The sequence below is a fragment of the Salvelinus alpinus genome, chromosome 26, assembly GCF_045679555.1.
Source record: "Salvelinus alpinus chromosome 26, SLU_Salpinus.1, whole genome shotgun sequence".
Taxonomy (NCBI): Eukaryota; Metazoa; Chordata; class Actinopteri; order Salmoniformes; family Salmonidae; genus Salvelinus; species Salvelinus alpinus.
The window spans coordinates 30248245-30276059 of NC_092111.1; the positions used below are offsets into that span (position 1 = coordinate 30248245).

The window sequence follows — 27815 nt, forward strand, 5'->3', positions numbered from 1 at the left end:
GAGATGTTTCTACAACTTGATTGGAGTCCATCTGTGGTAAATTCAATTGATTGGACATGATTTGGAAAGGCACACCTGTCTATATAAGGTCCCACAGTTGACAGTGCATGTCAGAGCAAAAACCAAGCCATGAGGTCGAAGGAATTGTCTGTAGAGCTCCGAGACAGGATTGTGTCGAGGCACAAATCTGTGGAAGGGCACCAAAACATTTCTGCAGCATTGAAGGTCCCCAAGAACACATTGGCCTCCTGTTACGTTCGTCGTTCGAATGAGACCAAGGTGCAGCGTGGTACCACGTACATTTTCCTTTAATTTTAAATGTTCCACCAAAAAAACAATAAACAACTCAACGAACGTAAAGATAGTAGTGCAAACACATGCAACACAAAAAGACAAGATCCCACAACAGAAAGTGGGAAAAAGGGCTGCCTAAGTATGATCCCCAATCAGAGACAACGATAGACAGCTGCCTCTGATTGGGAACCATACTCGGCCAAAAACAAAATAATAGACAACATAGAATGCCCACCCCAAATCACACCCTGACCTACCCAAATAGAGAAATAAAACGGCTCTCTAAGGTCAGGGCGTGACACCTCCATCATTCTTAAATGGAAGAAGTTTGGAACCACCAAGACTCTTCCTAGAGCTGGCCTCCTGTCCAAACTGAGCAATAGGGGGAGAAGGGCCTTGATCAGGGAGGTAACCAAGAACCTGATGGTCACTCTGGCAGAGCTCCAGAGTTCCTCTGTGGAGATGGGAGAATCAGAATCAGGCCTTTATGGTAGAGTGGCCAGACGGAAACCTGTCCTCAGTGCAAGGCACATGACAGCTCGCATGGAATTTGTCAAAAGGCACCTAAAGGACTCTCGGACCATGAGAAATAAGATTCTCTGGTCTGATGAAACCAACATTGAACTCTTTTGCCAGAATGCCAAGTGTCACGTTTGGAGGAAACGTGGCACCATCCCTACAGTGAAGCATGGTGGTGGCAGCATCATGCTGTGGGGATGATTTTCAGCGGCAGGGACTGGGAGACTAGTCAGGATCGAGGGAAAGATGAACGGAGCAAAGTACAGAGAGATCCTTAATGAAAACCTGCTCCAGAGCACTCAGGACCTCAGACTGGGGCGAAGGTTCACCTTCCAACAGGACAAAAACCCTAAGTACGTACACAGCCAAGACAACACAGGAGTGGCTTCGGGACAAGTCTCTGAATGTCCTTGAGTGGCCCAGCCAGAGCCTGGACTTGAACCCGATCAGACATCTCTGGAGAGACCTGAAAATAGCTGTGCATCGACGCTCCCCATCCAACCTGATAGGCTTGAGAGGATCTGCAGAGAAGAATGGGAGGAACTCCCCAAATACAACTGTCCCAAGCTTGTAGTCATACACAAGAAGACTCGAGGCTGTAATCTCTGCGAACGGTGCTTCAGCAAAGTACTGATTAAAGGATCTGAATACTTATGTAAATGTATATTTCCATTTTTTATTTTAAATACATTTGGAAACAATTCTAAAAACCTGTTTTTGCTTTGTCATTATGGGTATTGTGTGTAGATTGATGAGGAAAAAACAATCTAATCCATTTTAGAATATGGCTGTAACGTAAGAAAAGGGGGAATGCACTGTAAATCAGCCATAAATCCCCTTGTGACAGGCGAAATGGAAGCTGGGTGCAAAAGGGAGGGGCAATTGAAATCAAACTTCACCCCGAAAATGTAACAATTCAAACATTCCTAGCCTGTCCATCTATGAGTAACAGGGCTGACGTGTTGTGCTCAACACACTCAGTTTTCCATCACAAAAATATAAAAATTGCTAATAATAGTAGAACCACAATGATATTACTATTAGATGTTCTATGTTCTATACTTTAACACCTATCTCCCTCACTAGCTTTAAGCACCAGCTGTCAGAGCAGCTCATAGATTACTGCACCTGTACATAACCCATCTACAATTTAGCCCAAACAACTACCTCTTTACCTACTGTATTTATTTTATTAATTTATTTTGCTCCTTTGCACCCCATTATTTTCTGTCTCTACTTTGCACTTTCTTCCGCTGCAAACCAACCATTCCAGGTTTTTTTTTTTTAGTTTTATTTTACTTGCTGTGTTGTATTCACTTCACCTCCATGGCCTTTTATATTTTTATTTATTTATTTTATTTATTTATACATATATTTGTTTGCCTTCACCTCCCTTATCTCACCTCACTTGCTCACATTGTATATAGACTTATTTTTTTTTCACTGTATTATTGACTATATGTTTGTTTTACTCCATGTGTAACTATGTGTTGTTGTATGTGTCGAACTGCTTTGCTTTATCTTGGCCAGGTCGCAATTGTAAATGAGAACGTGTTCTCAATTTGCCTACCTGGTTAAATAAAGGTTAAATAAAATAAAAAATAAAAAAACATATTAAAAGGAGAGTTCAGTCCACGTACCAGGGTTGACCTTAAAATGAGGAACAGGTTGTTGTTTTTTTACCTTAAAATTAACCACTAAACTCATAAAATAAATGATATTTTCAGAAATTACTTTGTGAAAACTTTTGGGGTTAAGTGAGTTAAAATCTTCTTGGAAGTCACAGTGGGTGCACGGAGGGACATGTCAAAATGCTGAATATCGGCACATTCGCAAGTCTTTATTCATATACAAAATCTGATTTATTTCATTCTCCATGTTGTCTATATTAAAGGGCACTTCATTGAATATAAAAGGCTTTTGAAATTCAATATTGGTGCCGTTTCTACTTAAAATATCAAAGTGGACGGAAAAGGCACTCATTTCTTGGAATGACCCATCTATCAATAGATTTGCTGATGCGTTATAAACTAAGGTCAAAGTGTATGTTTATGGGCATAGGTCAGTCTTAATTTGGATACAATAAATGGTCATTTGTTATCAATAGTAAAATGTGTCTGATAAATAACTCTGCATGTGACCGTGTGGGTGTGTGTTTATGCGTCAGTGTTTGTGTAAGTGTGCGTGACTGTACTGTATGTGCACGTGAGCAGACATACACACACACATACCTCCAATCATGTCTGATAAGAAGTTTTATGATTCCATGGTATTGGAAAACTTTTTCTTGTAATTACAGTAAGCTGTAGCTGCGATTCAAGCCATTAACACTGACTCCCCACGACCTTGGATCTTACAGGTCACTAATATGTGAAATGTTATTTACCATTTCCCCATGTTACATTCATTGCGAAATTACAAGATTGACTTCTAATCAAAACAACTTTTTACAGTAGTTCATTTCTTTTCAATGGAATAATAACTGAGCAGGTGAGAACATGCCTCTCTACCTAGCTTAGTCTGTCTGGTAAAAGTAAAGTTGACTGATCAGGAACTTTGTGGTTCAGCATGGAGACAGGAGATTTGTACCATATTACAGAAACACTCATCAGCAGCAGCTCCATTTTATAAGTGTTTAATGTGTGATGAAACAAATAGTAAATCACAGCTTTAATGTCATTCTGCATCCAATGCATTGCTGTTTTAAACAACCACTTCAAATATAACTCATGCATCAATGGAATGAACTCTTAAAACAAATAATACATTTTATTTTCAACAAAAACAGATTCAAAGATAGTAGTTAATCAAAAGATGACAAGGCAGGAACTAATTAATGCACACACACACACACACACACACACACACACACACACACACACACACACACACACACACACACACACACACACACACACACACACACACACACACACACACACACCCTTTGCATATTTAGCCTTTTCTTCTACAATTAGGCAATTGACCTACACTACATTTGCTCGAGTGAAATAATTTGCATACAAAATTTGAGTGATGTCCCTCAACTATGTTGATCAGAAAAGACTTTAAGACACTTTTACATTTTACTGTCAGTCAAAGAGACAAGTAAGTGGACATGATGACAGATCGATGTTAGAAAGCATAGTTGTCAGAGTTTTGTGAAAGAGAAAGAAACCAAAACACTATACTGTATCATGTGTCTATAATACAGGTGTTGCCAGTGGATCAATTTCAATATTCACATTTCAATGTCTTTTAAATCCAGAGAGGATGATCTAGGCATAGAACAGATGGGTAGTGCCACATACAACTAGGCATTTGTTGGCATAATGTCTTTAAAATTGGATCCTCAACAGTTAAAGGTCCAATGTAGCCATTTTTATCTCAATATCAAAGAATTTCTAGGTAACAATTAAGTACCTTACTGTGATTGTTTTTAGTTAAAATGGTCAAAAATAAACAAAAATAGCTTATTAGCAAAGAGCAATTTCTCAAGCAACATTTTTGCTAGGACTGTCTAGGAGTGGTCTGAGTGAGGAGGGGAAAACTGAAAATGAGCTGTTATTGGCAGAGGTTTGGAACTCTCTTTCTTATTGGAGTATTAACTAATTTAGTGTCTGGTGATGTCACCAGGCAGGCCAAAACTCCACCCCACCAAAACAGGCAAAGATTTTCAAACAGCTCTTACACTAAAAGGGCATTATCATACTTTTCACAATTTCATTGTTTTATTCCAACCTCAGTGTGGAAATATATTCAAAACACAGGTAAATCTAGTTTTTGACTGCACTGGGCCTTTAAAACAACTCTGCATACATGTATAACTACATCATTTCATGTATTTTCGCAGTTAGTCTTTAATTTAAATGTTTCATTACAAATAAGGGAAAAACCTATAACACCACATCATTCATTACTACAGTTCCTCAGAAAAGGCTAATGTTATTTTCTGCAGAGCTAGATGAGTCTATCAAATTGATGCCTTCTCATTGGGTTAAAGGGGACAACTAGTGGATGGAGTCATGTTATTCATCAGAGTCATGTGGTTGGGCAGTCTCAGATTGGTTAGAATCATGTTGCTCCTCCTCTAGGGTGGCGACGGTGTTGGTCTGACTGCTCACATCCAACTCTTTCAAAATGGCATCCTCATCCCCCTTCCCCTCTATTTCCTCTTCCTGCTCCATATCCTCCCCTCCCCCCCCCATTTGTCCAGCGAGATCTACGGTCCACTCCTCCCCTGTAGTTCTCTTAGGCTGGGTTGGGCCTGCTCCATTATAGAAGAGCTGGTTCTGGTCCGTGTGGTGTTGGTTGTGATTCTCTCTGTGGTTGTGGTCCTGGCTCGGATGTTGGTTGTGGTTGTGGTGGATCTCACTGTAGTGCTGTCTATGGTTCTGGTGAGTGTAGCTGTGGTGCTGGCTGTGGAAGAAGCTGAGGATGGTGTGTTTGGGCAGGCCCAGCTGGGCTGACAGGGTGTGGACAGCCTCCTCGTCAGGGTTCAGACCAACGTCCTGGATGAAGCTCTGCAGGATCCCCTGCGCCTCCCGGGACACCCGAAACCCCTCGCCATCACTCCCACCATCGCCCTCGCCGTTAGTCTGTCTGCCCCCCGCCCACCGTCCCTCTCCCCCTTCCTTGTCATTGTTACACACACCCCTACCCCTGCCCTGGCCCCAACCCCTACAACCCCTGCCAGTAATGTCCTCTTCCCTCCCATCACCCTGACTACTCCCCCACCAGGTCCTCAGTTGCCCCCTACCCCCCTCAGTCTCGGCCGGTGATGCTGTGGATGGTTGTCGTGGCGGCAGGCGAGGCTCCGCCTGGGGCTGCAAGGGCAGCTGGGACAGAGCGGTCAGTGTTCGTTGATGATGTTGTTGTTGCAATGGGGAGTGGCGTTGGAGCTGGTGGAGACAGATGGATGTTAAGTTACAAACAAACCAATGGGAGCTGATGATATACACATTTGAGTGTGTATATATGCATGTACATTTACACTGTAGAATTGTGTTTGTGTTGTATGCGTGGGCTTCCATGCGTGTACGTGTGTATGTAGGCTGACCAGTGTGTTGTTGTTGACTAGCTGCGTGAGTCTGTCTGTACAGTGTTGTTGTAGAGTGTTGCTCTCCTGTTCATAGATGGCGTCTCGTTCCATCTGGGCCAGACTCAGGAAGCGCCGGATCATACACAGGTTCTCCCACAGGGTTCTGTTCTCCGGGGACGGATCCTCCTTCCAGCGCAGCAGCTCACACAGCCAGCCCTGCAGAACACACACACAGAACCCACATCAGAACCCGGTCAGAGAACCCATAGAATAGAAATACAAACCTTCTCAGAACCCATTCAAGTAAGATACTAAAATATACTATCTTTTGTAAAGATACTGAAACACAGCTTCTATTTTTATGACCAGAAAACAACATTGTTATTGATGTTTTATATAAAATAACTACAGTTCAAACTACTAGTCAACATCAAGCAGAACACTTCTCTCTCTCAGGAGCCAGAGGAGAGGAGGAGGCAGAGAGGGAGAGGAGGAGGCAGAGAGGGAGAGGAGGAGGCAGAGAGGGAGAGGAGGAGGCAGAGAGGGAGAGGAGGAGGCAGAGAGGGAGAGGAGGAGGCAGAGAGGTAGAGGAGGAGGCAGAGAGGGAGAGGAGGAGGCAGCGAGGGAGAGGAGGAGGCAGAGAGGGAGAGGAGGAGGCAGCGAGGGAGAGGAGGGGGCAGAGAGGGAGGGGAGGAGGCAGCGAGGGAGAGGAGGAGGCAGCGAGGGAGAGGAGGAGGCAGCGAGGGAGAGGAGGGGGCAGCGAGGGAGAGGAGGAGGCAGCGAGGGAGAGGAGGAGGCAGCGAGGGAGAAGCGAGGGAGAGGAGGGGGCAGCGAGGGAGAGGAGGGGGCAGCGAGGGAGAGGAGAGGCCAGCGAGGGAGAGGAGGGGGCAGCGAGGGAGAGGAGAGGCAGCGAGGGAGAGGAGGAGGCAGCAAGGGAGAGGAGGAGGCAGCAAGGGAAAGTAGCGACAGTGCCAAGCTCTTGTCCTCTACACAATTACTGTGGCACACACACACCTGGCCGTAGCCCAGCAATAGCACACAAAGCCATGCAGATGCAGTGAGAAGATACAACAAAGAGCTCTAACATGGTGCTGCCTGCCAAACAGCCCTACAATAACGTGAGCTCCAACATGGTGCTGCCTGCCAAACAGCCCTACAATAACGTGAGCTCCAACATGGTGCTGCCTGCCAAACAGCCCTACAATAACGTGAGCTCCAACATGGTGCTGCCTGCCAAACAGCCCTACAATAACGTGAGCTCTAACATGGTGCTGCCTGCCAAACAGCCCTACAATAACTTGAGCTCCAACATGGTGATGCCTGCCAAACAGCCCTACACTAACGTGAGCTCCAACATGGTGCTGCCTGCCAAACAACCCTACAATAACGTGAGCTCCAACATGGTGATGCCTGCCAAACAGCCCTACAATAACGTGAGTTCCAACATGGTGCTGCCTGCCAAACAGCCCTACAATAACGTGAGCTCCAACATGGTGCTGCCTGCCAAACAGCCCTACAATAACGTGAGCTCCAACATGGTGCTGCCTGCCAAACAGCCCTACAATAACGTGAGCTCCAACATGGTGATGCCTGCCAAACAGCCCTACAATAACGTGAGCTCTAACATGGTGCTGCCTGCCAAACAGCCCTACACTAACGTGAGCTCCAACATGGTGCTGCCTGCCAAACAGCCCTACACTAACGTGAGCTCCAACATGGTGCTGCCTGCCAAACAGCCCTACACTAACGTGAGCTCCAACATGGTGCTGCCTGCCAAACAGCCCTACACTAACGTGAGCTCCAACATGGTGCTGCCTGCCAAACAGCCCTACAATAACGTGAGCTCCAACATGGTGCTGCCTGCCAAACAGCCCTACACTAACGTGAGCTCCAACATGGTGCTGCCTGCCAAACAGCCCTACACTAATGTGAGCTCCAACATGGTGCTGCCTGCCAAACAGCCCTACACTAATGTGAGCTCCAACATGGTGCTGCCTGCCAAACAGCCCTACAATAACGTGAGCTCCAACATGGTGCTGCCTGCCAAACAGCCCTACACTAATGTGAGCTCCAACATGGTGCTGCCTGCCAAACAGCCCTACACTAACGTGAGCTCCATGGTGCTGCCTGCCAAACAGCCCTACACTAACGTGAGCTCCAACATGGTGATGCCTGCCAAACAGCCCTACAATAACGTGAGCTCTAACATGGTGCTGCCTGCCAAACAGCCCTACACTAACGTGAGCTCCAACATGGTGCTGCCTGCCAAACAGCCCTACAATAACGTGAGCTCCAACATGGTGCTGCCTGCCAAACAGCCCTACACTAACGTGAGCTCTAACATGGTGCTGCCTGCCAAACAGCCCTACACTAACGTGAGCTCCAACATGGTGCTGCCTGCCAAACAGCCCTACACTAACGTGAGCTCTAACATGGTGCTGCCTGCCAAACAGCCCTACAATAACGTGAGCTCCATGGTGCTGCCTGCCAAACAGCCCTACACTAACGTGAGCTCCAACATGGTGCTGCCTGCCAAACAGCCCTACACTAACGTGAGCTCCAACATGGTGCTGCCTGCCAAACAGCCCTACACTAACGTGAGCTCTAACATGGTGCTGCCTGCCAAACAGCCCTACACTAACGTGAGCTCCATGGTGCTGCCTGCCAAACAGCCCTACACTAACGTGAGCTCTAACATGGTGATGCCTGCCAAACAGCCCTACAATAACGTGAGCTCCAACATGGTGCTGCCTGCCAAACAGCCCTACACTAATGTGAGCTCCAACATGGTGCTGCCTGCCAAACAGCCCTACACTAATGTGAGCTCCAACATGGTGCTGCCTGCCAAACAGCCCTACACTAATGTGAGCTCCATGGTGCTGCCTGCCAAACAGCCCTACACTAACGTGAGCTCCAACATGGTGCTGCCTGCCAAACAGCCCTACACTAACGTGAGCTCCATGGTGCTGCCTGCCAAACAGCCCTACACTAACGTGAGCTCCAACATGGTGCTGCCTGCCAAACAGCCCTACACTAACGTGAGCTCTAACATGGTGATGCCTGCCAAACAGCCCTACACTAACGTGAGCTCCAACATGGTGCTGCCTGCCAAACAGCCCTACACTAACGTGAGCTCTAACATGGTGCTGCCTGCCAAACAGCCCTACACTAACGTGAGCTCTAACATGGTGCTGCCTGCCAAACAGCCCTACACTAACGTGAGCTCCATGGTGCTGCCTGCCAAACAGCCCTACAATAACGTGAGCTCCAACATGGTGCTGCCTGCCAAACAGCCCTACACTAATGTGAGCTCCAACATGGTGATGCCTGCCAAACAGCCCTACAATAACGTGAGCTCCAACATGGTGCTGCCTGCCAAACAGCCCTACACTAACGTGAGCTCTAACATGGTGCTGCCTGCCAAACAGCCCTACACTAACGTGAGCTCCAACATGGTGCTGCCTGCCAAACAGCCCTACAATAACGTGAGCTCCAACATGGTGCTGCCTGCCAAACAGCCCTACACTAACGTGAGCTCTAACATGGTGATGCCTGCCAAACAGCCCTACAATAACGTGAGCTCCAACATGGTGCTGCCTGCCAAACAGCCCAACACTAATGTGAGCTCCAACATGGTGCTGCCTGCCAAACAGCCCTACACTAACGTGAGCTCCATGGTGCTGCCTGCCAAACAGGCAAGATGGGAAGCAAGAAAGAGAGTGAAAGAAAGGCAGAGAGAGAAAGACAAAAATCACTCCATTCTACAGAGGGAAATTATCCCAAAACAAAAGGCAATAACAAGCTTATGGTTCTGCCTGAAAACGAGCACAATGGAACCACCAGTGTGTCTGTGTGTTGGCGCGCATTTGGTGTGTGTTCAAGTGTGTGTGTGTGTTTGTGTATAAGTGTGTGCGCATGTGTGTGACATGTGCGTGTTTATGTGTGTGTGCGCATTCATGCAAGCGTGTGTGTGTAAACTGGTGATTTATAGAACAATAACCGTCTGATGCAGTGATCAGAGCTCTCCATAGACTGCAGCTGCTAGTTGATCATTTCCTACACAACCGGTTACTGCCCAACTAGGCTCTGTGTAAAGATGTTTTCATAAATTTCATAAACATACATCACATACGAAATCTGATATTATAGGGACTTGTGGAAATGTGTGTGTGTGTTACACACTTACTAATATCAGTCTGTAATAAACGTTTTCTTCTGTTTCAGTCCAAGATAAGCATTGTCTCCATAGGCATCCCTCAGTCAGTGAACACCATCCTCTCTTTCTGTGTGTTTGTGTGAGTGTGTGTGTCTGTGTGTACCTGACTCTTGGATGCGGCCATCTTGGCAAACATGGCCTGAGAAACCTTGGCTCTCTTCATCTCCTGTTGGATCTCCTCATAGATAGAACTGTTGATGTCTAGAACACATCCCTCGTTCTTCACCCCTCTGTCTAGAACACATCCCTCGCTCTTCACCCCTCTGTCTAGAACACATCCCTCGCTCTTCACCCCTCTGTCTAGAACACATCCCTCGCTCTTCACCCCTCTGTCTAGAACACATCCCTCGCTCTTCACCCCTCTGTCTAGAACACATCCCTCGCTCTTCACCCCTCTGTCTAGAACACATCCCTCGCTCTTCACCCCTCTGTCTAGAACACATCCCTCGCTCTTCACCCCTCTGTTTACTACTGCTACTGGAGACAGCCTCACCTGCAGAGGGGAGAGAGGGGGAGAGAGGTGAGAGAGGGGAGAGAGGGGAGAGAGGGGGAGAGGCGTTGATGTGGTTACTAAAACAGCTGTATCGTTTGATTAGTAAAGATATTTCTGATTTCAGATTAGCAAAGAAGTTGCCATTGTCACTTTGGCTATAAAGCATTTACAATTTGAGAGAGAGAGAGAGAGAGAGAGAGAGAGAGAGAGAGAGAGAGAGAGAGAGAGAGAGAGAGAGAGAGAGAGAGAGAGAGAGAGAGAGAGAGAGAGAGAGAGAGAGAGAGAGAGAGAGAGAGAGAGAGAGATTACTTTAGGAAATACAATGGAAACCTGGGAGTGCCAATCTTCAGCCTTAACAAAGTTTCCCTCTTCCTTTCTGGTCTGAAACATCAGAGGAATACATCTTAGACTATCATGAACAAGATATAACTTCAACCCACACACACATGCACACACACACACTCCATCTCGCTCTGTCTGTCTGTCCGACCTGTGTGTGGCATGGTGGGGTAGTGTTGTTGGGTGAATGGTTGATAATGGTCGACGTGGTCAGACTCCTCTCCCTCTCTTCCTGATAGATACGGTCGCGGTCACCTTCCGGTATCTGGAGGAAACTCTGCATGGACCGCAGGTTGACCAGGAGAGACTGAGACGCACTCTTAGGATCCTCCTCCTTACGAAGGATCTCAGACAGCAGGCCCTGACACACAGGATAGAAAGACACATGAAGATAAGATACACACCATGGAAATAGAATCACTACGTCGTGAAAACAGCTGCTACACTGGACATGCAACTTTTGTTGGCATGAGCAGAGCAGGAATTTACCTGATGACTCAAACTGAATTCTTCCGCAGCTCTGTCGTTCGCTACATACTTCAGTTTGAGACTGCCATCATTGAAGTAATTTGTGGTGACGAGGGGCACTGTACAAACCAAAGCCATCAGCGATTGGTTCAATCAGAGTATCAAAGCCAATGACAATTTTTCTCCACGCCGCTTTACCCACGTGTGTTCTGGCTCTGGCCCAACCCATCAGTTTCTGGGACCAATCAGACGGTCTAGAAATCGTTGGGAGGTACTCAGATCCAAACTCATTGTGGAGAATAAACTAATGTCCATGGGCGTGTTGTAGAGTTTGGCCGGAGCAAGGAGTTTGTGTAGCCAGGCAAAGCATGAATCACTTTATCAACCTGGGTGAGGGCTCCTGGGCAAGAGAAAGATGAAGACTCCTGATTTAAAGGAATGAGAGTGTCACACTTGGCAAGTTACGCTTCCAGGGTTGCAGCCCTGTAATGTTGACCAGGCCAAGAGAAACGTATAGACAATGTTTGATAAAGATAAATTATTAACACCATCAAACAAAACCCTAATGGAAAGTTTTGTGCAGGTTAGCATTTTGGTCATGAATGTTGTTCTGCAGGCAGCTCTGTAGAGTGGTCAATAGCTGGCACAGCCACAATGTCATAAAGTCTGATTTTAAACCTAACCCTAACCTTAACTCTAAACTTAACCACACTGCTAACCCTAATGTCTAACTCTAACATTAAAAAAGCGAATAAACGTCAACCTGCAAGTTTCATACTAAAACAGGCTGAAGGCCATTAGTCTAGACTAGGTTAACCTCTGAACATAGAGACTCACACCCACCCAGAAAGCTCACGTCCTCACGGGTAGTGTTTTCCCTTTACAGTGCTAGAGTCAACATAGCAGATGACCAACTCCAGACACCTTCTAAAGCACTGCTAATAAACGGATTATTAAGTTATTATCTGTCAGCTCCTGTTCGTATAGCAGTCACTCACTCTTCCATTCAATGGGACTCTAATAGGGGGTTGCTCTGCCCTCCCTCCCACCCAAAATGTATGTCATTTTGTTAGGACTATATCCCTCTAATGTAGACCCCCCCTCACTCCTCACACACACACACACACCCTAGCTATTAAGCGTTCACACTCGAATAGGGTCTTCACACTCCAAGCCAAGCCCCGTCCACTCTATTCCTTGGCACCTTGCCCAGGTGAGACATTCCTTCCTCTGCCCCACTCCCTTTTACCTGTTCGCAGAGCCCAGTTGTCACAGCGACAGAGAAATGCGGGGCAGGTGGCTATAATGATCATTATAATGACACCCATGATGATGCTGGTGATAATGACGGTAATAGTAACAGTGGGCTAGGTCTCTCTAGAAGCCATTAATGTGAGTGCCTTCTAACTGCAGGAGCAGACAGGATAGACAGAGGGAGGGAGGGAGGAAGGGAGGGAGGGAGAGAGGGAGAGAGGTATGAAATGGGGAAAGGAGAAAGATTTAAATGAAATGAGAAAAACAAGGGATAGACCTGTCACATGGAGACGTCATGAAGTTGGATACAGAGAAAGGGTGGAAATACATATAGGAAATATTAAAAGAAAGGAAGATAGTAAGTGATGGACAGAGAAAAGAAGATATAGAGGGAGGTAGATATAGAGAGATGGACAGAGAGTGATAGAGAGATGAGAAAGCATAATGGAGGGATGGAGAGAAACAGAGGGAGAGGTAGAGACTCTGGGGAAGTGTGATTAGAGAGGTAGAGGTAGAGACTCTGGGAAAGTGTGATTAGAGAGGGAGAGGTAGAGACTCTGGGGAAGTGTGATTCGAGAGGGAGAGGTAGAGACTCTGGGGAAGTGTGATTAGAGAGGGAGAGGTAGAGACTCTGGGGAAGTGTGATTCGAGAGGGAGAGGTAGAGACTCTGGGGAAGTGTGATTAGAGAGGGAGAGGTAGAGACTCTGGGGAAGTGTGATTAGAGAGGTAGAGGTTGAGACTCTGGGGAAGTGTGATTAGAGAGGTAGAGGTAGAGACTCTGGGGAAGTGTGATTAGAGAGGTAGAGGTAGAGACTCTGGGGAAGTGTGACTAGAGAGGTAGAGGTAGAGACTCTGGAGAATTGTGATTAGAGAGGTAGAGACTCTATGGGGAAGTGTGATTAGATAGGGAGAGGTAGAGACTCTCTGAGGGAGAGTGACTAGCTGGCCCAGCAGCTGCTTCACCGCTGGCATGAGTTCCTACTGCAGAGAAGAGCTGGCACACACACGCACACACACACACATTCACCAGCACACGTATTCACACACACACACACAGAACAGACAATGCAGCAAAGGCCATGCCAAGAGCTAATCACCATGCACACGCGCACACACTCAATCCGATAACACCAGCACACAGTTTACACACACCATAACACTCTGTCCTTCACTAACCCCACCCCCTAATTAATCCCTAACCCTTAGTTTACAGCACAGTCCCATACATACAGTACCCCTATCTCCCTGTCTGTCTCCTACCTGGGTCCTGTTGAAGGCCACACGGGCGAACACAGCCTGGGAGATGCCTGCTCTCTTCAGCTCCTCTCTCACCCACTGGTAGATCTCACATGAGATGTCTGATGGTCCACACACCTGGCTCTGGGACCCAGACCCGGGTCCTGGTGGTCCAGCCTGGGGCAGGGTGTCGAGGCCCTTGGCTAGGGCCAGGGAGGGGGGAGGCCTCCCCACAGGGGGGTGGTTGAGGAATTGCTGGGGGGAGGTGGAGACAGATACAGACAGGCTTTGCTGGGCTAGCATATGGCTGACTGCATACTGCTGGTTGAGGAACTGGGCCATGACTATCTGTTGGGGGCTGACTAGCTGGGGGCTGAGGGGGGCGGTCACCAGCCTCGGGGGGCAGCGACTTGGGGCCAGACAACTACGCCCAGAAATGTGGGTGGCACCCCCGTGAGGAAAGGGGAGGGGCGAGGAGCAGACCTGCTCGGCTGTGCTGCCTTGGAATGGTTGTTTGGTTGATGGGTGTGTGGAGCTCGTTTGGGATTGGTCAGAGAAGCTGTCAATCTCTGAGGAAGAGAATAGTGGAGAGAGGGATGAAGGAAGAGAAACGGAAATGAGAGGGGGAGTAAATATCAATAGTCAAAGCTACTATTTGCTAACATTAGCATTGAGGATCAATATAAGTGAACTACCCCTTTAAGTCCCCCTGTAGTCTTACCCATGATGCCTTTTGTATTCATGAAGTGCTTATACCAACGGCCAAACTCGTGGCACTTGGAGGCCGATACATTTGCATAGTAGGTGCTGTTAACAATGGAGGAGATCATACTCTGAGAGATAGTGACAAAAGACACAAAAAATAGAAGAAGATGGAGTCGTAACAGTGGCAGGGAAAAGCATTATGAATACTAAACCACAGCAGATCAATGCAACATTTAGTACTATTAAATAGAACGCATGTTATATACTGTACATACGCTAGCCTGAGGCCCAGTCTGTTAAATAGAACGCATGTTATATACTGTACATACGCTAGCCTGAGGCCCAGTCTATTTTCCTCTTGGCAACAGAGCTCGAGAACTGAGCAATAATTGCATATGAAGTCAGAAATAACTTATTTACAACAGTTTTTTTTTTAAGCGACAAAGAAGTAACGATTCACATATGAAATAATCGCTTTGTCTCTCATTTTGTCTCCGTTTTAACAGACTCCATTTCTCTCCCTGGGTGTGTGTCTCCGTTTTAACAGACTCCATTTCTCTCCCTGGGTGTGTGTCTCCGTTTTAACAGACTCCATTTCTCTCCCTGGGTGTGTGTCTCCGTTTTAACAGACTCCATTTCTCTCCCTGGGTGTGTGTCTCCGTTTTAACAGACTCCATTTCTCTCCCTGGGTGTGTGTCTCCGTTTTAACAGACTCCATTTCTCTCCCTGGGTGTGTGTCTCCGTTTTAACAGACTCCATTTCTCTCCCTGGGTGTGTGTCTCCGTTTTAACAGACTCCATTTCTCTCCCTGGGTGTGTGTCTCCGTTTTAACAGACTCCATTTCTCTCCCTGGGTGTGTGTGTGTCTCAGCTGAACATAAAATGTTTGATGATAACGGACTCAGAACGGGGTTGTTAAAACACACCCCCAGGTAAACTCTTTAATAAAGACAGATGAGTGTGTGTGTGTGTTTGAGTGTGTGTGTATGCTACCTCATCTAGGTGCCATCTGTCATTTAAGAAATGGATGCTGGAGTTAATCCCTCAAGACAATCTGTGTCATCTTAACATCTGATTACACCTTTAATCACTTCATATTTATTCTAATCTGCTCCAATAACTGAGAGAGAGAGAGGGAGAGAAACTTTTCTTTATTATCTATTTCACTTCCTTTGGCAATGTAAACATATGTTTCCCATGCCAATAAAGCCCATTGAATTAAGAGGGGGGGGGGGGGGGGGGGCAGAGTCTGAGAGAGAGAAAGAGAGAGGGAGACAGTTGGAGGGAGAGAATGAGCTAGAAAGAGGGGAGGGGGAGCAAACATAAACATAAAGAGAGAGAGAATGTCTGTTTATTAGACTGAGGCTGTAGTTGTTGCTCTCAGGGTGAGTAACAGACAGACTATTTTGATTGTTATAAATATTCACAAGACACATCCATCTGTTCTCCAACAGCAGGTGCCTCTACGCTGTGTTCCTTCACAGTAACAAGTGTGTGTGTGTGTGTGTGTGTGTGTGTGTGTGTGTGTGTGTGTGTGTGTGTGTGTGTGTGTGTGTGTGTGTGTGTGTGGCCGACTGGGTTCAAACTTGGGTCACCTGCCTGCCTGTTACAAGACTGTTTTAGCCCGCTGAGCTAAAGGCTGGGCATGCAACAAGTAGGAGAAACACACACAGAAAGAAAGAGAAAGACAGAGATTGACTAGGAAGAGACAGACAGTAGCAGAAGCGTACAGTGGTATAGTATGTGCCAGCAGAGCTGTAGGTAACAGGATGCAGGATGGCTCTAGGGATAGACCCCTTTTTTTCAATTTTCGCCTAAAATGACATACCCAAATCTAACTGCCTGTAGCTCAGGCCCTGAAGCAAGGATATGCATATTCTTTGTACCATTTGAAAGGAAACACTTTGAATTTGTGGAAATGTGAATTGAATGTAGGATAATATAACACAATAGATCTGGTAGAAGAAAATACAAAGAACAAATCTACAGTTTAAAAAAAATATATTCTACCACCATCTTTGAAATGTTGTCCTATAGGATATACTACACTCCTAATGATATAGGTAAGTCTGGTTACATTCTAGGATCTCTGAGGAATAAATACGAACGTAATTTGACTGGTTGAAACAACATTAGGGTTAGATTTTCACAGATTCCTTTCTTTGCAAATTGAACGAGTGGAAATACAAAATCGATCATGCATGCTACATGGACCTTTTTAGGATATGAAAAAGGATTTTATCTAACAAAATGACACCTCATGTTATCCCTGGGACCCTTTGGATGATAAATCAGAGCAAGATTTCAGAATGTAAGTACACATTTCACCTTCAGAGTTGAATTTATCAAACCTATCGCAGTGAAAAAAGTGTTTTGTTGTTAGGAGCTCTCATCAGACAATAGCATGGCATTTTCTCTCAGTAATATCTACTGTATATTGGACAGTGCAGTTATATTAACAAGAATTTAAGCTATCAGCCGACATAAGACACTTATATGTACCGACATTTGTTGTTTCTCTAAAATCTGCGATCGTGACAAACGGCGCTGCATGATTTACAACTGCCCCGTTGACGGGACGCCGATCCCTATTAAAAGATAAACATCCCTTATATCTCTCTCTGCCCGCAGATCTTATTTGTCCCAGCAATCCGTGTACGTGTTTATGCCTGTTTGTGTGTGTGTGTGTGTGTGTGTGTGTGTGTGTGTGTGTGTGTGTGTGTGTGTGTGTGTGTGTGTGTGTGTGTGTGTGTGTGTGTGTACGTGTTTGTGCCTATGTGAGTGTGTGTGCGTGTATGTACGTGTTTAGGCCTGTGTGAGTGAGTGTGTGTGCGTGTACGTGTTTATGCCTGTGTGTGTGTATTGGACAAAATTAAGTATTTTTTAGTTTTGATTGGGGACAGTAACATTAGTAATCTCTAAAAATATACTTTAAGGAAATAATTTCTTATTTGTATGTTTAGGTCACGTAATATAATGTAAAAGTCTGCATTAAGGTGTCTGTAATAGAATACATTTGTCAAAAATGAATGTAGACATTAATAAATATATTGCTGTAGCTTCGGTGGGGGAGTGCCAAGATGGCTAAGCTCTGGCTTCAACACAGCACCCCCTATCAGTCATCTTGTGTATATATAAGTCATTGGTTGTACCTGGGACAGAGGGCACTCTTTGGCCAGTGAGCTCTGGTTCATGTCTCTCAATAGCTCCTTCAGGGCATTTCTCACTGTGGAGTGACTCCACTGTTCTGGAGGGAGGTCCTCCAACAACATGGGACAACTAGAGAGAGAGGGAGAGAGAGAGGGGGGGGGGGGGGGGGGGGTGGAGAGGTAGAGGGAAGAGATAGAAGAAGAGAGGGTGGAAAATAAGTAGATTGACAAATGAATAAAAAAGCTGTCTGAAATTGTGGGGGCCCTCGCCTGTGGAGTGGCAGATTTAGACTTTGGCTGACTGCATGTTTCTCTGTGTGTGTGTGTGTGTGTGTGTGTGTGTGTGTGTGTGTGTGTGTGTGTGTGTGTGTGTGTGTGTGTGTGTGTGCGTGTGTGTGCCTGCCGGCCTGCCTCACCTGGTGGTAGTTATTAGTTAATTACTTCACACAACACATCTGCTGTGTTTTCAGAATGGTGAATTATTATTATATCATGAACCACGAATGCAGCCAAGCAGATTTTCACGCCAACCATTTCCTGCCACTACACACCCCCACTGAAAGCAGGTTGATAGATGTAGCATCAGAAGCTGTGTCCTGGTCTACCTAATCGTGGCAACCCAGATACAAAAATCGAATGTAAACTACTCGATTAGGTTTTGGGGGTGGAGGTATGACATACGTATCTATTGCAAGTGCCAGAACCTCTTTGGTAGCTCCACCCCCCCTCTCTCCACATGTCTCCTGGAAGTCTATGTGCCACATGTGCTCTCCTCTTCAGAAATTCAAAAAATGCAGCGCCTTGCAAAATTGTGATTCATCCAAATAAACAGTGACACAAAACCAGCACACCGAAATGTTCCTCGTTAGTTGTCCCATCCCATAGTCTGTAGACAGACGTTAAGATACCATTTATGTTACGTATGTCTGTCCACAAGAGATGATGGTGTACCTGGTGAGCTGGATCTTGAGGGTGGTCACATGGTAGAGGTCCTGCAGCATGTCAGCCACTGTGGCATCAGGAGCATCAGTCACACAGGACAGAGGGACAGGGTTCCACCTACCCACCTGGATCGAACCTACACACACAGACACACACACACACACAAACACACACAGCCACAGGCTCGCTCGCTCACACACACACACATACACACACGCGCGCACACACACACACGCAAACACTGTGTTACAAACACTGACACTGGAGGAAGAGAAGGTGTGTGTGTGTGTGTGTGTGTGTGTGTGTGTGTGTGTGTGTGTGTGTGTGTGTGTGTGTGTGTGTGTGTGTGTGTGTATGTGACCATGATTTATGTCTGTGTGTGAGTGTGTGTGTTGGTGTGCATGTGTGTGTACCTTTCGCCTGTGCTGCTGAGCTGTGAGAGTAGCCCAGGGCCAGTAAAGCCATCTCTATCAGCTGGTTAAACAGCAGGTCTCTCCTGACCAGTACAAACTCTGCATGCTCCTCTCTCCTCTCATCCTCCACTGGCGGGACCGGGCTCTCTCTGTGCTCCACCAAACACAGCACAGGCAGCAGGCTTCCTGGGATGACGGGTACATAGCACAGCCAATCATTTCACAGCATCCAGATAGAAGCAGAAGGCATTGGAAATGAAAAGCTAAAGCATCATGCAAATTCCCCAGAATTCTTGAAATTTCCCAAAATTCTACAATTTTACCTGGAAAATTCCTCTTGTTTTACAACCCTACTATTCACCCATTCCTCCCTCTATTCACCCATTCCTCCCTCTATTCACCCATTCCTCCCTCTATTCACCCATTCCTCCCTCTCGCCCCGCCACTCTTCTTTTTCAGTCTTACCTCTTTTATGCCAGTTCTTGGGTTGTGGTGCGGGTGTGGTGAGTTTGGGGGCCGAAGTTCTGACCCCTGGGCTCCACTGTCTCGTCCTGCCCTGGTGTGGACCTGAGGGGCCCCCGCCACCGTTCAACTCCAGGCGGACCAGTTTGGCAGGAGGGGGACGGTGGTCCCCATTACCAGGAGTGTTACACCCCTCTGACACATGGCCTCCATCACACTGCTGGGGGTCCATCACATGGGACTGAGTGATCCCCACACTAATGATGCAGCTCACAAACACCAGAGAGAGAGAGAGAGAGAGAGAGAGAGAGAGAGAGAGAGAGAGAGAGAGAGAGAGAGAGAGACTATTCATTAACTTTTGTTGTGGAATTGTTAGATATTACCTATTAGATACTGCTGCACTGTCAGATCTAGAAGCATAAGCATTTCGCTACACTCGCAATAACATCTGCTAACCATGTGTATGTGACCAATACAATTTGATTTGATTTGAAAGAGAGTATTTGAGTTCATTAGGGAACGTTTGCAGTTGGACCTTGGACAGTGTCTATATGAAGACGATTGATGCTGCGCGCCTTGACACACTATTCATTCCACAAAAGACGCGCGCAACAAATCGTCCCGTCACTGACTGGGGAAAGTTTTAGAGGCAAACGTTGTGTCAGTTGTCATATTTGCACGTCGTCCATGATTGACGAATTGTGAATATCAACACAAAATAAACTCCCCAATCTCCATCGTATTTATCTCAGGCAGCCTACTGGTATATCCATAAAAACATGTACATTTTCAATCGAAGTTAGTCAGACAGACCTGACATCCGCTGGCTGCTGGTTTCTGTTGAGATTCCGAGATGCCGTAGGTAGTACACGAATAGAGTTCCTCGTCTTGATTTCTGTCCACACTGTCTCAGTGAGTCAGAACATCACCTCATCTCTCTCTTTTACACTATTCGTCGGTCTATTATGTCTATATCATATCAGCTGCGTAGCAACATACCCCGTCGTTTCTTGCTGGCTGCGCGCTTTCTGACCTTTTCAACCAGCAACGGAATAAAACGAGTCTATCGGTGGTCTAAACGGAATATCAGTCAAAACAATCCACAGTGACAGAGACTGTTCACGGAATTAGGCTACAGACCAGCTGGTATGCTACAAGGATTCCGTTGAAAAACTGGTGAAGCGACCAATACACGGTGAGTTCAGTTGTAGGCCAGTCAATGCAGTCATCAGCCAGTTTCAACCGTGTGAAGCAGCTCGCTCTTCTGCAGTAGGCTATTGGCAGACAAACACATGCGCACGCTGTCTCATCTCTCTCTCTCACACACACTGCACGGATCCAACGGCCACCTACCTACAGGGCACACACTGGTTGAATCAGCGTTGTTTCCACGTCATTTCAATTAAATTAAGTTGAACCAACGTGGAATAGAAGTTGAATTGACGTCTGTGCCCAGTGGGTAGTTTCTCTGGGCAACATTATGCTAATACTACACATTTATAATTTACTAATACTAATATGGGAACCAAATGTAGCCTAACTGTGTGAGCATGTGGAGTGTATCCATTATTATTATGAGAAGTAAATGTGAGAACGCGAATGAGACCTGAATGTGTCCGCTCTTACAGAGTTGGTTTAGTTTGTAGGCTACACAATAATGGTATGTTACCAGAGGCACACTGCATGATTTGATGGATATTTATCTTCCCCCCAATATAATTGTTGATTTCTTTTTAACCTTCAATTTCAAATCGCGATGAAACACGCGCGCGCGCGAGCATGTAGCCCATAAACAGAGGCAGTTGTATTAACATACAGTTGGTGTAATAATGAATTCACCACTACGCTCCGGTAGGTATTAAATGTGACAATTGCGCATAAATGTATTTATTATTTTCTGCCGTGCCACTGTTATATGCATGGCTTGTTTTTGTCCTAGGGATTTAATAACTCTCCATGGAAACGCTCTGGATGTGATGGGCTGCTTATCAACTTTTCTTACATATGTTTGCTGTTCAAATTATTCTCGCCCCCATCTCCATAAGCCATTATCTTCAATGTTTCCCTATTGTAGGCATATATTTTTTTATGGCGGCATGTGAAGCCGTTGAATTAGGGGAAATCATTTTTGAGGATCTTGACTTAGAAAGTGATGTTGTTTATAATGAATAGCCTGGATAGGACGTGTAGCCTATTCAAACAGTGTTTAAAGGGGAAAGTGATGTTGTTTATAATGAATAGCCTGGATAGGACGTGTAGCCTATTCAAACAGTGTTTAAAGGGGAAAGTGATGTTGTTTATAATGAATAGCCTGGATAGGATGTGTAGCCTATTCAAACAGTGTTTAAAGGGGAAAGTGATGTTGTTTATAATGAATAGCCTGGATAGGATGTGTAGCCTATTCAAACAGTGTTTAAAGGGGAAAGTGATGTTGTTTATAAGTAATAGCCTGGATAGGATGTGTAGCCTATTCAAACAGTGTTTAAAGGGGAAAGTGATGTTGTTTATAATGAATAGCCTGGATAGGATGTGTAGCCTATTCAAACAGTGTTTAAAGGGGAAAGTGAGAGATGGCCATTTCTTTCTCTACTGTCAATAGGAGCGTAGCCTACCTGCCAAAAACATTTACATAGTTGGGGAAGCTACTCTGAAAATATAGTAGGCTAGTTTACCAAGCTACCAATTACTTCACACTGGAAGAAGTTAAGCTATACTAATGCTACCCTTAAGAAAAGCCTATAGTTTACTTAACTAAAGTTACTTTTAAAAAGTAGTTCATTACATCCAACCCGCTGGGCAAAAACTGGTTGTATCAACGTTGTTTCCACGTCATTTCAACATTTAAATAAAAAATTCTGATGACGTTGAATCAACAGTTGAAAATGGATTGGATTTGCAAAAAGTCGTCAACGTAAGGGAATTTCGTATTTTTTCACCCAACTTTTAATCTATTTTTTTTTCACGTTGAGTTCACATTAGTTGACATCAATCAAATGTAAACTAGACTATGCAATGAAAACGAATTAGTCTATGATCCTATCTAAATCTGAAATGATTACAAATTGCAAGAACAGATCACAGTCAGATGTTAACAGAATATGTAATTTAGCCTTTTACACACAAAAGCTAGGCTGTTTCAAGTGTAGTTCACTGCTCCCCAACATCCCCAACACTGAACATTTATAAGACACAGAGGAAAAAAATCGTGTTTCATCCCTATAAAAGTTTCAAAAAGACCTAAGCTATTTGGATAGCCTAACGTGTTATTTGCAAAATATAGGCTAACGATACAGTTGCAATAACGCATGTCAGCATCAATAAGTAAATTCCCACAAAACCTAAAGGTATAGCCTACTGGCATACGCAATGGGGGTATTTTACTTGAAGAAAAGTAGCCTATTCAAGAACCCCCCAAAAATGTCAGGTTCAGAAGCAAGCACCAAACATAGGCTAATACGAATTCCCAATGGAATGGTAAAATAAGAGAGCAGCATAGCAGGTGTTGTATAAAGTTATCGAAAAATAATAAGAAAAAATAGTATCAGAAAAAATAGCCAAAAATAGATAATTATAATTACCTTCAATAACAGCGGAATCCGTTGAATAGTTGGATATCCATTGAGATTAAACAAAGCGTCTAAGGTCCCATAAAATTATTTAGAATGTACAATTTAGAATGCGCGATAAATTCATGTACCTACATGTATTTCAGAAAGGTCACTCTGCTTCGGAGCTGCAGAACTGATGTCTGTCGTGTGTGACAGTCGGACGAGTGACGGAACCTGCCGGTGAGCTTCAAGTGTCTTTCAAAGTGGCTCGTGGCGCTTTCCCCAATTAGGCTATTGCAAAATGGGTGACGAGAGAGAGAGGAAATGAGAAAGAGGGGCAGGTAGAGAGAGAGAAAGGAGAGAGAGATTGCTGTCATCCGTATGCTCGAGCCTCTCCTGGTTTTTGTCTTTCATGCGTCAGAAGGGGACGCTGCAGCCTGGAAGCAAGCGCTGCCAGGTATGCGCTTGTTATCCGTGCACTTTCCATTTTATATACTCATATTAACCTCTGAAAAGAGATGAGCAAAATGAGGCCAGAATTGAGCTCCCCACACTGGAATAGAATTTACACTCCCTTACTGTGAGACAGGGACAACACAACTCACTTGACAAGTTCTAGATTAATCAATGTTTTATATTAAATTAACCTTACAGGCATAGCAAGGCAGAACAATATATATTGAACATTTTAGAAATTGAGATAGAGGACCTAAGAGAAAGAGAGACGGTGGGAGAGAGATAGAAGGCGAGAGAGAGACAAGGAGAGAGCTCCATTACCCTCTTGGTTAATTAGAAAAACAGAATTATCTATCTCCCTATAGCCAGAGCAAGTCAAGCCTGGTTAGACTTCATTCATTGTGACTAACTAAGAGAAAGACATGTCACTCTGATGTGTGTGTTTGTCTGCCTTTATTTATCCATCTCATATGCTTAAATTCCTCGTCAATGAAGCTGACAGTAAATAATCATTAAGACCATTAAATGGTCACAGCTGACATTGTAGTACAGCTCTCTCAATCTGCTGCTGATCAAAGGGGATTCCCTAACGGTCTCCCAGTACTGTCTCTACCCAAATTAGGTTATCTTCTATTGCATTTAATATGCTACGGTTATAACGTGGTTATAAATGACGAGGCCGTCTGCGCTCTTATAAGGCCCTTTACTACTGAATAGTATATGTTCCAGGTGCGTAGAAGTCAAAATAACAATACTGGAAGAGATGGAGACCAGCACACTGTCGAAAAAATGAATACATCCAAAACTAAGACTTGAATGCAAAATAAAGATGTTTATTATAACATCATGGCTCCCCAAAAAAACATAGTGCGAAAGAAAGTCCATAAAGAAAAGGTGAACAAAAAAAATAAAACGTTTTGGCCTCAGGCCATCCTCAGTGTAAAGTTGTCTGCACACACACCTGGCCTCTATTTCCAGGATAATTGCATATGTCACATCTATAAATCTATAAATCAGTACCTAGTATAATACCTAGTAGAATGCATGATCTAGATTATATACAAAATGTACAAATGCGAACAAAGAAATATAATCAATTATTACTTTATTTTACTTATACCATGTGAAATTGTTCTCGGAATAAATAACACAGAGTCGTAGAAATACCACTAGATGGGGGTATCGTACACCAATAAGAGGCAATACACCAGTTTCAGAAAACACTTCAATAACAATTATTCATTCATGCGTGATGGGTGGAGAGTTTTTAAATAGAACATCCACCTGCATTTTGTCTGGAAAAGACTCAAATCAAGATTATCACCCCCTACGTTTATCACCCCCTACGTTTATCACCCCCTACGTTTATCACCCCCTACGTTTATCACCCCCTACGTGAAGGTTTTATTTGCTGTATAGCACAGAAGGACATGGAGGAGACGGGGTGACCGGCCTCAGAGAAATGACATGCAATAGGGTTATTACATGGTTATACTGTTTTTGGTCGGAACACTCACACACACACACCACCCCACATCCCACACAAATCAAACCAGCACAGGACCTTTGTTCATATTTTTCTTGTCATGTCCCCAAACTAGAAAACATCTCAACCCAGAAACCTGGATGCAGGGAGTGATCTTGGGTGTCCATTCAATAACCTTATCACTTCTATCATGTGATTCTCCCTCCCTCTTTGTGTTAGCCCTGATACAGGGGTCTGGATGGGACTCCTGAGACTGATAATAACGCTTCTTACAGGAATCAGGTATTAGCTGGGACAGCCATGGCCCCAGTGGAAGGTGTATTACTGTAGCTATTGAAGAACTCCTCAGTAGATGACATTCATAAAGGCCTATAAGCCACTGACCTCTTGGATTCCAATGTTCTACAGATTTCAGTTCAGATAGTGCTGATTGTTCAGTACTGTATGCCATCACTGTTGGTATTAGCTGGCATGAGGATTAGGCGTATGTATCTCTGTATGTATCTCTGTATGTGCTCATTTGTTTCTCTCTATCTGTGTGTGTGTGTGTGTGTGTGTGTGTGTGTGTGTAACGATATTACTCTTCTTCTGATGAAGAGTAGTCAAGATCGGACCAAAACGCAGCGTGGTAAGTGTCCATGTTAAATTTATTTAACTCAGAACACTAAATAACAAAAACATCAAAAAGACGAACGAAACCGAAACAGTTCTGTCTGGTGCAGACACAAAGACAGAAAACAACAACCCACAAAACACAGGTGGGATGAGGCTACCTAAGTATGGTTCTCAATCAGAGACAACGATAGACAGCTGCCTCTGATTGGGAACCATACCAGGCCAAACACATAGAAATATAAACATAGAACAACATAGAACACCAGACATAGAATGCCCACCCAAACTCATGCCCTGACCAACCAAAATAGAGAGATAAAAAGGATCTCTAAGGTCAGGGCATGACAGTGTGTGTGTGGTGGAGGGTTTTAGATCAAACAGCATGCAACGTGGCCATCTTGGGGTCGGTTTGGATTCTGCTTTATTTGATACTCGGTGCTTGTCTCTCCTGACAGATGTCTGTGGGCAAACTAGTCAAGAAAAATGTTGATTACAGTTTCACTTTGTGTGGCATGGTGTTGAAGAGAGCGAAGTTGTTTGCGTATTCATTAGAGAGAGAAAGTGTATGTGTGTGTTTCTGTCTGATTGTGTGTGTGTGTGTGTGTGTGCGTGTGTGTTTCTGAGAGTGTGTGTTTCATAGCTTTTGGCAGGCTATGCCAGCATGTGGGTAAAGTCCCCATCAGTGCATCTGGAGGGCCATGCCCGCTCACTGGATGGTACCAGAGGGAATAATGTAACCTCGTCGTTACCATGGCTATGCTGGAATACTGGCACACTTAGAACCTCAACATAACTGACATGCCAAAGAGGAGAGGAGAGAGTTTGGACCCAAACACATGTCTGGGTGCAACAGAGACATGGCCTACATGCTGTGTATAGCAGAGGAGGCTGGTGGGAGGAACTATAGGAGGACGGTTTCATTGTAATAACTGGAATGGAATCAATGGAATGATACCAAACACATGGGATCAACGTGTTTGACTCCATTCCATTGATTTAGTTCCAATGAGCCTGTCCTCGTATAGCTCCTCCCTCCAGCCTTCTCTGATGTATAGATACAGCTAAAGGAAATGCATGGTGTTGCAGTAAGGACAACGTAGTAGGTTCTATGAAGTCCAAGCCACAAGTGCATTTGGATAATGGAGATAACCTGGCCAAGACATGTCCATAGCCCATAGTTCTCAATGATGCCAGCACTGTCATCACACTAGCTATCTACTACAGTGGGGAGAACAAGTATTTGATACACTGACAATTTTGCAGGTTTTCCTACTTACAAAGCATGTAGAGGTCTGTAATTTTTATCATAGGTACACTTCAACTGTGAGAGAAGGAATCTAAAACAAAAATCCAGAAAATCACATTGTATGATTTTTAAGTAATTAATTTGCATTTTATTGCATGACATAAGTATTTGATACATCAGAAAAGCAGAACTGAATATTTGGTACAGAAACCTTAGTTTGCAATTACAGAGATCATACGTTTCCTGTAGTTCTTGACCAGGTTTGCACACACTGCAGCAGGGATTTTGGCCCACTCCTCCATACAGACCTTCTCCAGATCCTTCAGGTTTCGGGGCTGTCGCTGGGCAATACGGACTTTCGGCTCCCTCCAAAGATTTTCTATTGGGTTCAGGTCTGGAGACTGGCTAGGCCACTCCAGGACCTTGAGATGCTTCTTACGGAGCCACTCCTTAGTTGCCCTGGCTGTGTGTTTCGGGTCGTTGTCATGCTGGAAGACCCAGCCACGACCCATCTTCAATGCTCTTACTGAGGGAAGGAGGTTGTTGGTCAAGATCTCGCGATACATGGCCCCATCCATCCTCCCCTCAATACGGTGCAGTCGTCCTGTCCCCTTTGCAGAAAAGCATCCCCAAAGAATGATGTTTCCACCTCCATGCTTCACGGTTGGGATGGTGTTCTTGGGGTTGTACTCATCCTTCTATTCCTCCAAACACGGCGAGTGGAGTTTAGAGCAAAAAGCTCTATTTTTGTCTCATCAGACCACATGACCTTCTCCCATTCCTCCTCTGGATCATCCAGATGGTCATTGGCAAACTTCAGACGGGCCTGGACATGCGCTGGCTTGAGCAGGGGGACCTTGCGTGTGCTGCAGGATTTTAATCCATGACGGCGTAGTGTGTTACTAATGGTTTTCTTTGAGACTGTGGTCCCAG

At 45.1% G+C, this 27815-nt stretch overlaps 1 protein-coding gene across 4 annotated transcripts; it reads right to left on the bottom strand.

Moving 5' to 3' along the window:
- Window positions 1-3432: 3432 nt before the first annotated feature.
- On the bottom strand, window positions 3433-20777 carry LOC139555137 (DNA-binding protein SATB1-like). 4 transcript variants are annotated; one of them, XM_071368671.1, is made up of 12 exons: window positions 20345-20777; window positions 19535-19788; window positions 19070-19255; window positions 18666-18792; window positions 17718-17844; window positions 14583-14694; window positions 13886-14430; window positions 11054-11263; window positions 10894-10944; window positions 10174-10563; window positions 5873-6070; window positions 3433-5714 (listed from the first exon to the last, which is right to left on the bottom strand). In XM_071368671.1, exons 2-12 carry the CDS (start codon window positions 19761-19763, stop codon window positions 4842-4844), a joined length of 3048 nt encoding a protein of 1015 aa, XP_071224772.1. In that variant the 5' UTR covers window positions 19764-19788; window positions 20345-20777; the 3' UTR covers window positions 3433-4841. The 4 variants fall into 4 exon arrangements, with proteins under 4 accessions (XP_071224772.1, XP_071224771.1, XP_071224773.1 ...); XM_071368670.1 differs by having other exon boundaries at window positions 10873-10944; XM_071368672.1 differs by lacking the exon at window positions 10174-10563.
- Window positions 20778-27815: the final 7038 nt, after the last annotated feature.